The sequence below is a fragment of the Manis pentadactyla genome, chromosome 2 (genome assembly GCF_030020395.1).
Source record: "Manis pentadactyla isolate mManPen7 chromosome 2, mManPen7.hap1, whole genome shotgun sequence".
In the NCBI taxonomy this organism is placed as follows: Eukaryota; Metazoa; Chordata; class Mammalia; order Pholidota; family Manidae; genus Manis; species Manis pentadactyla.
Window position 1 is genome coordinate 229,448,011 of NC_080020.1, and position 12,685 is coordinate 229,460,695.

A 12,685-nucleotide genomic window follows, 5' to 3' on the forward strand; every position below is an offset into this window, starting at 1 on the left:
CTCTTCATGCTCTCACCTCATTACACCGTGAACTAAAAGAGCATACTTACGGTACCATGGGATATGGTCAGAAAGCCATTTTTAACTGAACATTTCCTTTTCTGCCACACTTTTCGGATCCTTACAGATAAAGGGGAAAAAAAATAAGAGTTCAGAAATTTTGGACATGGGCTAATGAGCATACATTTGAACTGTAGTAACGCCACTCCACGTACCCATCGCTTTTCTTGTAGAGGTTGCCACTGCGCTCGGTTCCGTGTTCTTTGTTTCCCTGAGGCTGATGTAAACTATAGGCTGTACTCTGACGAATTTGTGAATCCTAAAAACAGTCAAACAAGTTGTTTTCAATGCTATCCAGATTCCAATTTTTAGAAAAGCAGTACACAAAATGACATTTATGCCCTTAAACTTTTTTTTGAATTACAAAAATTTCCCCTCACCACACCACAAAAGTGGCATAGAATTCATACCCAGGAACTCATAAATACCATGTACCAGCCTGGAGAAGGAAATGTCAAAAAACCAGCATTCCCACACAGGCCAAAAGAATGAGCCATCTGGAAGTTTCAAGGTCTGACTCAATCATGAGCCTGAAGTCCCTGAGAATGGCCAAGCAGCCCTTGAGAGAAAAGGTAACCTGACGCTGGAAGGGGATGGCTTCAAGCAAAACAGAAACAAAAGCAATGTTCTGCCTCTGAATTAGGCTGCCTACCTCGGTTTCCTCCTTGGAAAAAAGGAAAACAATACCCAGTAAGAATTAAACAGAGTAAGGTTTGAGTTAAACAACAGGTGGGGCCACCTGGCACATAGCAGGTATTCACTTTCTGACCCCATCATCCCAGCAGGGGGATAATGAAACTGAACTTAGGTTCAGGGTAGGCCGGTCTCTAGGTCAACTGAGAATCTGGTGGAGTTTACCACAACTGGGAAACTCCAGACTTCAGCTTCTTGAGGGCCAGGACCATCAGTGAAACCTGGGTATCCAACAGGTGCCCCCTGTGTAACAGGTGGTATCAGAATCCAAGCAAGAGTGGAGGGGGCTGCCAGTGCTGGCACTGGCTATGCTGGCAGACGGAACCCAAGGGGAGCAAAACTGAACAGAGAATTCCCAGGCCAACCAGGCAGGGCTGAGAGCTGCCTGTTTACTGAGGGACCCCTCACCCAGTTCATTTTGTAATGGAAGAAACAGAAACACAATGAAATAAGTGATTTGCTCAAGATGCAGAGCTTGTCAGAGCCAGAGCAGAGGGTGGAAGGGAGCTCTGCCTCCCACTCTGATAGCCCTGCCCTTACACCACATGCCCTGACCGCAGGGTGTCCCAAAAGGCAGGGCCAGTGTCACCTCCACCATCACTCAGACAAGATTTCGGGAGACCAGGCACTGCCTAACCAATGAAAGAGCTAATGAACCACAATCAATGTGATCCGGAACTGAGAGAGCCAAAAGGAGGGAGAAAGCCATGGGGGGGTTTGCAGGAAGCGAGCTTTAAAGATGAAAGCAAGAACGGGAGGAGAACGAGGGAGGGTGATCAGGGCAGAAGGGACGAAACACAGAGGCCTGGAGAGGAAAGTGACAGCTATGGCCATCCTCCAGGGACACAAGGACAAACGGTGTGGCTGAGAATAAAGTGGGCCAAGTGGTAGAAGGGGCAGATAGGCTTCAGTCAAAGTTTAGACTTCATCTGAAAACAACAGATGAAAACAGATACTTGACGGTTCTTAAAAAGATTTCTGAGCTGTAAGAGTTTTTAATTTTGATGAAGTCCAATTTATCTACCATTTCTCTTGGCATTTGTACTTTAGAAGTCACATCTAAGAAATCATTGCCTAATCCAAGGTCATGAAGATTTATACCTATATTTTCTTCAAAAAGTTTTATAGCTTTAGCTCTTACTTAGGTCTTTGATCCGTTTCAAGTTAATTTTAGATTATGGTGTGAGGAAGGGGTACAAATGCATTCTTCCGTTTGTGGTGATCCACTTGTTCCAGCACTGTTTGTTGGCGAGGCTTTTCTTTCACCATCGAATTGTCTTGGCACATTTGTTGAAAACCAGATGACCATAAATGTAAGGGTTCATCTCTGGACTTTCAATTCTTTTCATTGACCTATATGTCTATCCTTATGTCAGTATCACACTGTCTTGATTATCACAGCTTTGTGGTAAGTTCTGAAATCAGAAAGTGTGAGTCCTCCAGCTTTGTTCTTCTTTTTCAAGATGGTTTTGGCTATTCTGGGCCCCTTGCAGTTCTGTATGAATTTTAGAATCAGCTTGTCAATTTCTGTTGGGGTTGCTAGAAAGGTAACTGGGATTTTGATAGCAATTGCACTGAATATGCAGATCAATTTGGGGAGTATTGCCATCTTAACAACATTAAGTCTTATACTCCATGAACACGGGCTGTCTGGCACTGACTTCTGAACTCTAAAATATATATGGGATAACTCTTCAAAAATTTTTAAAAAATATTCAGCTGAGAAGTAATGTATCAGGTACTCCATTATTGAACTGACAACAGAGCCTGAACAAGCAGATCCCAAAATAGGAGAAATGTACTCATTTTCCATGGGAGTTCATGCAGTACTCATGCCTGCAGACAATTAGGGTAAGCAGCTCACTCATTGGAATGAGAATGGTCCCAGTTTCCATATTCTCTCAAAAGGGCAGCTTATTAGCACTAGAAATTGAGAGCAAACCCAGCCTTAGCACCAGTGGGAATAAATGCAGTGGAGGAGAAATGGAGAAATACTGCTTACCTACATGAAACTCTGTAAAGGACTAAAAATAAACCTGTCGAAGGACTAAACTGCACAACCAAGAAATAGTCTATTAATTTGGGGAGAAAAAACCTGCACAAACTGGTGAGATCATGTGACAAACGCAGCTAGAAGTGTTCGTGCCAAGCATATTAATCAGAACTCCTCATAGGTCCTAAGAACAGGGTAAAGGACATTCCTCTCCTCAGTAGAATTAGACCCTGTGCCAGAGTTCAGGAAGAAATTACTGTTTCTTTTAGAGCTTTAGAGCTGGCACTTCTGGAATCCGGGAAAACATGCAGGCAAATCTGAAGCTGTGCAATTTAAAATCTGTAATAAGAATAGAATTTAACAAAAAATGAACCTGTTTTAAACAAACTACATGTCAGCAGCTTCAAGGTGACTTGTAGGTGAACTAAGAAAAATAGCTTTCTTCAGCTGTTTGTACAGGTGTTTTATACAATAGCCGGTCAAGGGAAGGGGCGACAAATGAAGTCAGCCCTTTATATAACCACGACTTCAATTTAATGAATATAATCCAAGGGAAAAAAGCCTTTCTTTTTGGGAAGAAGCAGAACTTAACATAGAGTGATGGATGCAGGGGTGGGGGGTGTCTGTGTCACCATGACTGACAGCCTCCCCAGGATACTCTGTACTTCCCAGGACAGCCAGGGATGACCTAAGCCTCGACTGAGTGAGCCACGTGGTATAGAGACTCAACGTCCAAAGCATGCAGGTTAAGTGGGCATTTTATGGGCCTTTAGAAGGCTCTCATAAAATTCTACCAATACCCACATATCCCCTATCCTGTGACATGCAGACAAATTCTCAGATCCCAGGAACCCTCTGTGGTCTTAAGTTTTGTGTGACCTTATGAAGTGTTAACCACGGGGTCCTGATGATGAATGACTGCCAAGGAGTCACTTCTGGATGCTTAAAGTTTCTCTGTCAAGGGAGGGCTCAACGTCCAACTCACTGTCTTCCCAAGATATGACAGGTATGTCCACCCACATGGACACCAGCAGGAGCTGGAGGCTTTGCTGAGCAAGCACCAAGCCATGGTCTAAGAACAGGGTTTTCAAATCTCATTACCACTATTCTATTATTTGTGGGTCATTTTTAAAAAGATTCTTTCTGACATGGATATTCAAGTCAATAATATAGCTGCAAGAGAATGGGCTTGCACTGGAATAGACCAGGGTTCAAATCCTGGCTCTGACACTACTGAGTGTGCTCCAGCAGAGGCATTTATCCTCTCAGACACAGGCTGCAGTTGTGGACTAACACTATCTGCCTGCAAGTGATCCTCTCTGAAGGATCACTGCCACATTCATAAAGTGCCTGGAAAAGTGAGGCAAGTGGGAACTCCTGTGGCAATGGAGAGAGGCTCCCTGACACAAAGGGAGGGCGCAGGCGCAGAGTGCTGGTGAAGCTGGGAGTCGCGGAAGGGGGTAAGCTGGGCGAGACCTGGAAGCTGGGGTCAGGAACAGGGGCTCAGCCTAGAGCAGAGTATGGCAGTGCCTACATCATAGTGGGAGGAAGGCAGAGGTGGGGGCCAGTCATGAAGACAAGGTGGCAGATGACAAGCCAACAGGATGGGTCGAGTGGGCAGAAGGACCTATGTAGACACCACCTCCACCCATACTGCTCAAGAAGTGGGGAATTGGGTCTTTTGTCTAATAAGTTTCCTCAGCATCTAGGGGTTCGCTGAATGAATGAATAAACTACCAGTTGTTCATCAAGTCAATGGTTAAGTGCTTTACAGAATTACCCCTCTTATCTCATAACAGCTCTCTAAGGTGACATTATCACACCTGTTTAAGATGTAGAGACCAAGGCATGGAGAGGTCAGATAACTTGCTCAATGTCATCCTGGTACAAAGTGAAAGATATAAGATTCAGAGTAAATCCATGCTCTTCTGCTCTGCTAGACAGCTGCTCAGGCAAACTTTCTGTCCTAGTCAGAAGCTGGCCTACCTGTCCCCACCTGCTGGGACTCTACAGATTCTGAATCACCCTGCAAACTCTATTCCTGACACACACCTGCCACCCCACACCTTCTTAGAGCTGACCTCCACACAGCTTCCAGCACATTGCACCCCAATTAGTTTTTTGACCCTACCTGCCAACTGTAAGCCCCTTAAGATGTGAGAACTATTAACTTTTATTTTGTACTGTATCCAGCTTCGATAACTGCTAGGAAAATGGTATTTGAATGTGAGTCAATGAACAAGTCTTCCACTGAGGCCAAATCAAGGGCCAGTGCTGGGCCACCTCAGTCAGTCAGAGAATCTAAAACAAGAGAGTGAGAGCCACACAATAATACAAAAGATGAAACCCCAACCACAAAAATTATTTTAAAAAATATAAAATTTCACTCACACACATTTGCTTGTTATTTGTAACTGTGTGCACTGACTGTCCAATTTATAGAATATTATCACTAAAAAGCAATGCAGATTATCACATACAGAAAATACAACACAATCACAACCAAGATATTGGTGAGTTTGATCTTGGGACATAAAGCTCAAGGGCAGTAAAGAAGGTTCTTATGACCCTCGGTGTAATCTGGGACAGATGACCTGGTCAACGAAAAACCACAGAAACAACAAACCATGAAGACTTCTGATCTGTGCTGGTAAATTTGTTATACTTTTCTGCAAAGCTATAAATAACCAGCTTTCTGACAACAGCCAGTTTTTCCAAACCTAATTCTGCACAGCCAAAGCAAACATAGTCCTTGCACTGTGCCCAGAGGACTACTAAGTGCCAGAATCTGTTCTCCTTTATTTTAAACCTCAGCTTTGCTTCACTCCAGACAAAAGATGCCCTCAGTTCCCACCAGTGTACGGAGAGCTGGCTGCCTTGGTGGCAAGCTGGCTCCCACACCTCACACCGCCTCTGCTAGTTAGCTGAAAGCCATTCTTTTCTCCACACTCCAAGTTCTTTTTCTTCTTCTTTTTCTGCTTATATTCCATGTTGGGAATATCGAAGTGTCAGGTTCATCTATATTCTCAAGGCTGTGAGGAAGTCGCCACACTGTGGTAATTTCTAGCACTAACATAAAACCTCAACCTGCCAATCTCTCACTTAGCAGACCTGTGTCTACCAAGAGCCTACCAAGTGAGCAGTATGGGACTCCACATGATGGCAGAAGGCAGGAGGGCATCCTCAGGCTGCTTCAGGTCTAGCCGGAGAAAAAGCATCTGTGCGCTTAAAGACAAAGCCAAAACCCACAAGGAGTAGCTGCTACTGAAGCAAGTCTTCAGAATGTGCTGCCTGGACTCAGGCCACTGGGGCTGCGGTGAGCAGAGGCAGCTCAGAGGAGCCGTGGCTGAAGGTGGACTAAAAGCACTCAAAGAACTCAGCTCTGCAGGATGCGAGAGATGGGTGAGCTGCTTCATTTTCACAAAGGAACAACAGCAAATGTGTAAGCCCGTAGACTTGGAAAATCTCAATTTCACTAATATTTGTGTATTCAAATTCTTTAGACTTTAATAAAACCCACTGCTATTGAAGGAAGAAGGGTTGTGAGTTAAAATGCTACTAGTCATTAATATATACACAGGATAAAGTGTTTCTTGAAGTTTATGAAGAAAGCATGCAAAATTCTCTAATTTATTAAGAACTGAACTACTTACTCTCCTAGACTTCGGTCACAAAAGGCAAATGCATTTGGGAGAAAAACAATAATATTCAGTTATAGTACAAGAACTTAAAACAAAATAGAGCATACCAAACTGGCAACAGTGAACTTTATGCTCTGAGTAGTAGTTTAAGAGTTATCTATCTAAAATCTATTAGCTATATATTTAGACATATTCCTTTACTGACAAGTGGATTTATGTTAAGTTCTACATTATAATGTCTACAATACAGTGAACATATCATAAAATTACCTTAAAATTTTACTTTAAAAAAATTTTTAATGAGCCCCAAAACACAAGTTATCACTGAAAATATGTTAGCGGGCAGAGAAGTGATTATGTGAAAGAGACGGTGCCAGAGAAACTAAGGTATTCTGGCCATCAGAATACAGCTGAAAGAAAATCTAGCTTTTCACATTTAACAGAACCTCAGGGTTGGGAGGCTCAGATGGTCACCTTTCCCTGTCGATGGCCATGTGGGTGGAGTCCACAGGTATCAGGGTAGGGAAACCATGGAGCACCAGGTAGGAAACCAATAGCATGAAGAACACGTGTCTATGTGATAGAGATGCTAAGAGCTACTCATCTGGCAACAAACAGAGCAAAAAAGGTTTACACACTGCCATTAAGGCTGTGCCTTTAAAGTAAATGCTTCCACCATGAAATAAACAGACCGAAAAAGATGGCTTTATAAAACCAAACTTAAAGAACAAGTAAGTGCTTTGGTGTGGCATGGTATCACCCCAGAGTGACCTGTGGGGCACCTGGAAGACATGGATTTCTCACTCCTCAGCCCCCAAGCCCCCAAGACATAGACACAAAATAATATGAACTTTCAAAATTAAATGCCCTCACCTCTTTCTGTTCAACCTGCAAGGCTGATTTCAAAATATCCCGAAGCTGTATCAGCTGCCTTCTTTCTTCATCCTGGGCCTGTTTGATCTTCAGAAAAACAAAACAAAACAGAAGTGCAATAAGATGCTGGAGGTCACAGGGCATTTCCACACAAATGCAACAAAGGCCTCCCACAAGAATGAGGATGGTGATGGGGACTACGATGGGGACTACGAGCTCCAGGTGGCTACAGGGCTGCTAACATCCAGGCAGCGCAGCATGCAAGCATAAGATTCCACATAAGCAACATTCAAATCAAGTGTTTGTTGCATAAACACCATTTCCACACTAATGTGGGAGGGAAGCTACTTACCGTGTGAAGATCTGTTGAGAGTGTTTCAATAGAAGGTTTGAGGCTTTCAACTGCTTTCAGTCCATCTTGGAAAAAACTAGGAGGAAAAACAAAGGGACACACAGTGTATTTCATAAAGAGGAAATAATTGTTAGAATGGAGAAAAAAACTTCTTCAAAGCAAAGTGACCCAAATCACAAGTAATTCCTGGGGGGTGAAGGACTACGAACAGAACCTTAAACTATCAGGCAAACCAAGAATGAAATGGCTCTCAAAATTATGAGGAGTGAATAGAAAAGAACTGCAATTAGCCTAAGTATTTGTAATTTTTCTTGACCCATAAAAAATGAGCCCTGACTTTCCAGTTTATAGTAGGAACAGGCCTCTATTGACAGAGGTGGCAAAGCTTTGGCTCAGGAGTGGAAGAGTCCAAGGTCAGAAAGGCATGGGGTGCAAACGAGAATAAGACTAAAAACTTTGCCTTGACAAGTGATGTGGAAAGAGAAAGAATGCAGGAAAAACTAAGCCAGTTTGATGCCCATAAATAGCTTTGCCCCATCAACAGAGGGAAATTGGTTGGAGAACTTGAGATCAATATCAAAAGGAATTTTTTTTTAAAGCTCAGAACTCAAACCTTGTGAAGTCATTTATAGTAAGTGATTCAGGGAATGTGACAGAAGCTACATGAGTTTTTCTATAGCCAACAGGGGGCTGATGTTCACCATTGCCTCTGAAAGCATGTTGTATATAACCCTTTTGACAAGAATGAAGAAAACACTTCCCAATGATCCTAGGACAGAGTTCAAAACCCATAACAGGACCTATAATGCCTATGTGATTTGGCCTCTGCCTGTATATCCATGCTTCAAATCCACACCAGTTGCCCCTTCATCCACCAGGTTCCAGACACTCTAGCCTGGCTGTGGCCACCAGATCCTTCCTGCCCCAGGCCCTTTACATTTGTTGTTTTTTCCCTCTAGAGTTTTCTCTCTGCAGCATATCTTCTGTTTTGTCTGGCTGATTCCCACTCATTCTTCAAGTTTTAAGTTAAACACCACAACCTCATTAGTGAGAATCCATGATCCTCTACTTTAGAAGAGGTCTCCCTGCTCTTCTCTTAGAATGTTCTGTCTCTTGCTTCAAAACACTTTGCATAACTGCCATTATATATTGATCAGTATGATTATTTAAAATGTAACCCCCCATTAGAGCTGAAATTCCGGGAGGCTAAGGACACGGTATCTACAAAGCCTGGCACATTTCAAGCATGTAGTATTTGTTGAATGAGACATAAACTGAGGAAAGAGGGAAGGAGTCTCCCACTTCGACAGCTGATTGGACACCAAGGTGACCACCTTCAAACGTGTGCTCATGTGAGGTGATGTTTATCACTTCTAAATTCTGCAACGGTCCTGTGGGACTTCCCCATATCAAGTATGTGATAAACAGGAGGGGTCGTACAAATAATGCAGCATGAAACTGAATACAATAGTTCCAAGGAGGAAGGAAGGGGAAAACACACACAGGATGTGGGTTGAGAGCCAATTACCAGCTCAGTATTAGGCGTCACAGAAGCTGGACTGTTAGAATTTTCTTACCTTAGCTTTTAGATTCATGCATAATTCCTCATTTTATATTTTCATTCCTTTATTTACCTAGTTCATTTTTTTTCCCGGAATATAGAATATGCTTTTGGTATAGCAATTGTGTCAGCATGTTATAATGATCTCTCCATGTGTCTGTGTCCACTGTTAGAGCAGAAACACCATGTATTGTGCAGCTCTGTGCCTTCTACTCCTAGCAGTGGCCAGCACACAGCCAGTATGCCTTTTAAATGAAAAAGGAAATTTGGAAGAACAAATGCAGGAATGAGAAACTGAGCTTTTCCCTCTTGTTATGAACTCATCTGATACTTATATTTTGTCTCAGTTATACTTCTTCTTCATATAACTATTTCCATAATCGCTTCAAATTCTTGTGAAACAGACAGGATATCAAGAGAGGGAGAGAAACAGGAAGAGCATTACAATAGGGAGTAGGAAAAATGTCACAGGAGACCAACACGGAAGGCCTGCTCCTGGGGAAGGGGGGAGCAGGCACACGGCTCCAAGGACCCCCCCCCCTGCCTGGCAGCGGTCCCCACGGGGAGGAGAGCCCTGCCCTGGAGTCGAGTGCTCACAGACCTGCTCCTCGTCACGAGTGTCATTTCCAGCATGACACTGGACAGTGTGCTTGAAATAATGATACAAATTTGGATTTAAGATTTGATTTCATCTTTGTAATCACCTACCTAATCTTGACCATCTACCTGGAAAATCGCCTCCCTCTGATTTTCAAAATCCCAGTCTTTCTATACCCTCCTCAGTGAGGCATCTTTTGGCACCTAGGTATAGCCACCCTGGCATTCAGGAAGAGGTCAACGACAGGGGCCCGCTGCTTCGCTGCTGCCATCACCGTGACCTCCTAAGGACAGACCACTCCGGGGAACCCATTAACACTCCTCCAAGCTTCAAACAATGCTTACCATCAACACTACCAAATACCAAATTTTGTTTTTCATTAAATGTTTTCTACCTTGCCTAACCAAATTCTCCAGGATTCCAAATATACCCACTGAGATTCAATATTCAAGCTCCCACCAAGCAGGGTGGCTCTCCCCGCTGCTACCACCTGCACGACAGTGCGCCGTTCTCACGGCCGGTGCCCATCTGCCACCTGCGCCCTGCCCCTCCATCCCACTGCGCCCTGAACCTGTGTCTCATTCAACTCTTTCCCAAGTTCATCAAGCAACAGCTGATCATGGTATTTGCTTAAAGAACAAGTCAATTCAACACCCACTACCACTTTTAAGAATGTGACCATGTTTGTTGGTCTCACTGTGTTAAAGACTGCCCTACTTCTAGATTCCACTAGAGAACAGGATCCTCAATGTTCAGCAGCAAAGGCTAGCATGACAAATTTTCTGGTACTCTACGAACTAGGTAGAAATGTAAATTTTTTCCTTAAATAAAATACAGAGAACATGTAGCACTCTTCAAGATGCTTAAAGCAAAGCTCAGCAGGAAGCAAAATAACATGCATCTAAGCAGTTCCATGGGTGGACACTCAAATGTGTCCCCCAGGATCTCATTTACACAGAGAAGCCTCTCTTCATTCCTGCCCAGAACAGCAGCATGCATGGAAGCAGGCAGGCTGTGCAGGCTGCCTCTGGCCCTGAATGGTGCCTGCTCAAGCTCAGCCAAGCATCTGGGGGTGAGGTGTGGAGGCTGGGAATGCTGAGCGGAGTGTGAAGGAGCTACCTAACAGTGCACGGCCACATGCCGCTCCTCTGTCCCTGGCCTGAGGCACTCAGGCTCCACGTTTTAACCCCCAAAATGTGGATTCAAAAAGTCAAGCTGTTTGAATGATTTGAAGAGCATGCAGTACACACACACTCTCTCTCACTCTCATTCAAAAAGGAAGTAATGGAAGATTCATCATTTTTAAAGGTTACTGAGCTTATGCCCATAAAAGGCCAACTAGTTCACTTTTCCACAAGAGTTCTGTTGCTACCCAACTGATCAGTTTGGACAAAATAAGAAAAAAAAAAAAAAAGGAAATCCTAGAATAGCTTCTTTTTAAAAATAAAATATCAGCAAGGAAGCAACCCACTTCCTAAGCTGCCTCACATAAGGTTACAAGGATAGAAGGAATTTGTAAGTTAATCACAAAGTCAGGGCTTCAAATTTCTGTAAAATATTTCATCTTGGAAATTCTACAAATTAAGGGTCTTTTGGCATCCTCTCAGACTGATTTTTCAAGCTTGGATCTTCTTTTAACCTAGGGTGAATGATACAGCACATCCTCCTTTGCTGTTTGACCTCAACCTCGTTAGCAATGCAATGTCACCAAAACTGTGTGAAGAATTCCAAAGCAGAGCTCAGTTCAAAACAGTGCAATTCACAGCTGAAAGAACGTGCCATGCACTATACAGATTAAGGAAATCAATGTTGCTGCCCCTCTCCTTGAAGAGAATATACGGTTCAGTGGGAAACATGACATGGTATTTAGGATGACATCATGGAGATAGGTAGAGCAAACAGAGGCAACAGGACAGGCAGGACCTAGGCACCTAAGTCATAGCCTACGTCCACACTTGCCCCATCTGGTTCCTGCTCCAGTGTGCAAAGTAATGTTGTTACTGGAGGAGCCTCCCCTGACACTTCCAATCAACACTACTCCCTTCTCATCACACTGTATGGCCACACACATCCCCAAAACTGTCCCGTATTTTCTCATGTGCTTACTGTTGCCCTCCCCCACCACAAGTGAAGGCCTGTGTGCAGGAGAGCTTTGTTCTCCTTCTTCCTCTATTACCAGAACCTCAAAAAGCGCCTGACACATAGGGGGAGCTCCAGGAGCACTTAGAGAATGAATTCTCTGCTTAAAACCTTTCAAGAGCTTCCCAATAGATTTGGGGTAAAAACTGAAACTTTACAAGACTTCTAAGGCTGTCCCCGTCTCTATCCCACTTCATTTCATGCTCCTCCTGTGAATGAGCCAGGGCCTGTTTCTGCTGGCTTCTGGGGGCCAGACGGTAGAAATAGGGTGAGGAGTAGGAAGAAAACATGGCTGAGATAGGAGGTCCAGCGCGTGAAGGGCCCTGCTGAACACCTGAGGCAGCCCCCCAACATGGGAGCTCCTCCTCCTCTTGCACCCACAGCCTCCTTTGCCATCACTGTCACTGCTTTACAGGATAATATAGGAAAGTATTTTCTTGATTCAATACACTGCACTGACACCATCTCATTTCTCTTTCAACAAACAAAAAACATCTAAGAACCATAGGTTAGCTCAGACTACAAAAGAAGAGCAAAAATAAATATATTTGGTAATTACTGCAGATTTATATATATATTTTTTTAATTTTTTATTGAGATAATTCTGAAACCATAAAATTCACCCTCTTAAAATGTACAATTCAGTGGCTTTCAACATATTTGCACAGTTGTGTAACCACCAGCACTATCCAATTCTAGAACATTTTCATTGCCTGCTAAGAAACCCTGTCCCCATTAGCCATAATTCCCCACTTTCCCCAAGCCCTGGCAATCA

General features: G+C 43.5%; 1 protein-coding gene across 4 annotated transcripts in view; it reads right to left on the bottom strand.

Moving 5' to 3' along the window:
• The window catches only part of ASAP2 (ArfGAP with SH3 domain, ankyrin repeat and PH domain 2), a 161,752-nt gene that overhangs the window by 43,538 nt on the left and 105,529 nt on the right, over nt 1–12,685 (bottom strand). For all 4 annotated transcript variants that reach the window (XM_036881890.2, XM_036881889.2, XM_036881887.2 and 1 more), the window contains exons 8-11: nt 7,613–7,688; nt 7,261–7,347; nt 216–319; nt 51–120 (exon numbers count right to left, since the gene is read on the bottom strand). In XM_036881890.2, coding sequence (XP_036737785.2) covers nt 51–120; nt 216–319; nt 7,261–7,347; nt 7,613–7,688 — 337 coding nt within the window. The remainder of the gene's footprint in view (nt 1–50; nt 121–215; nt 320–7,260; nt 7,348–7,612; nt 7,689–12,685) is intronic.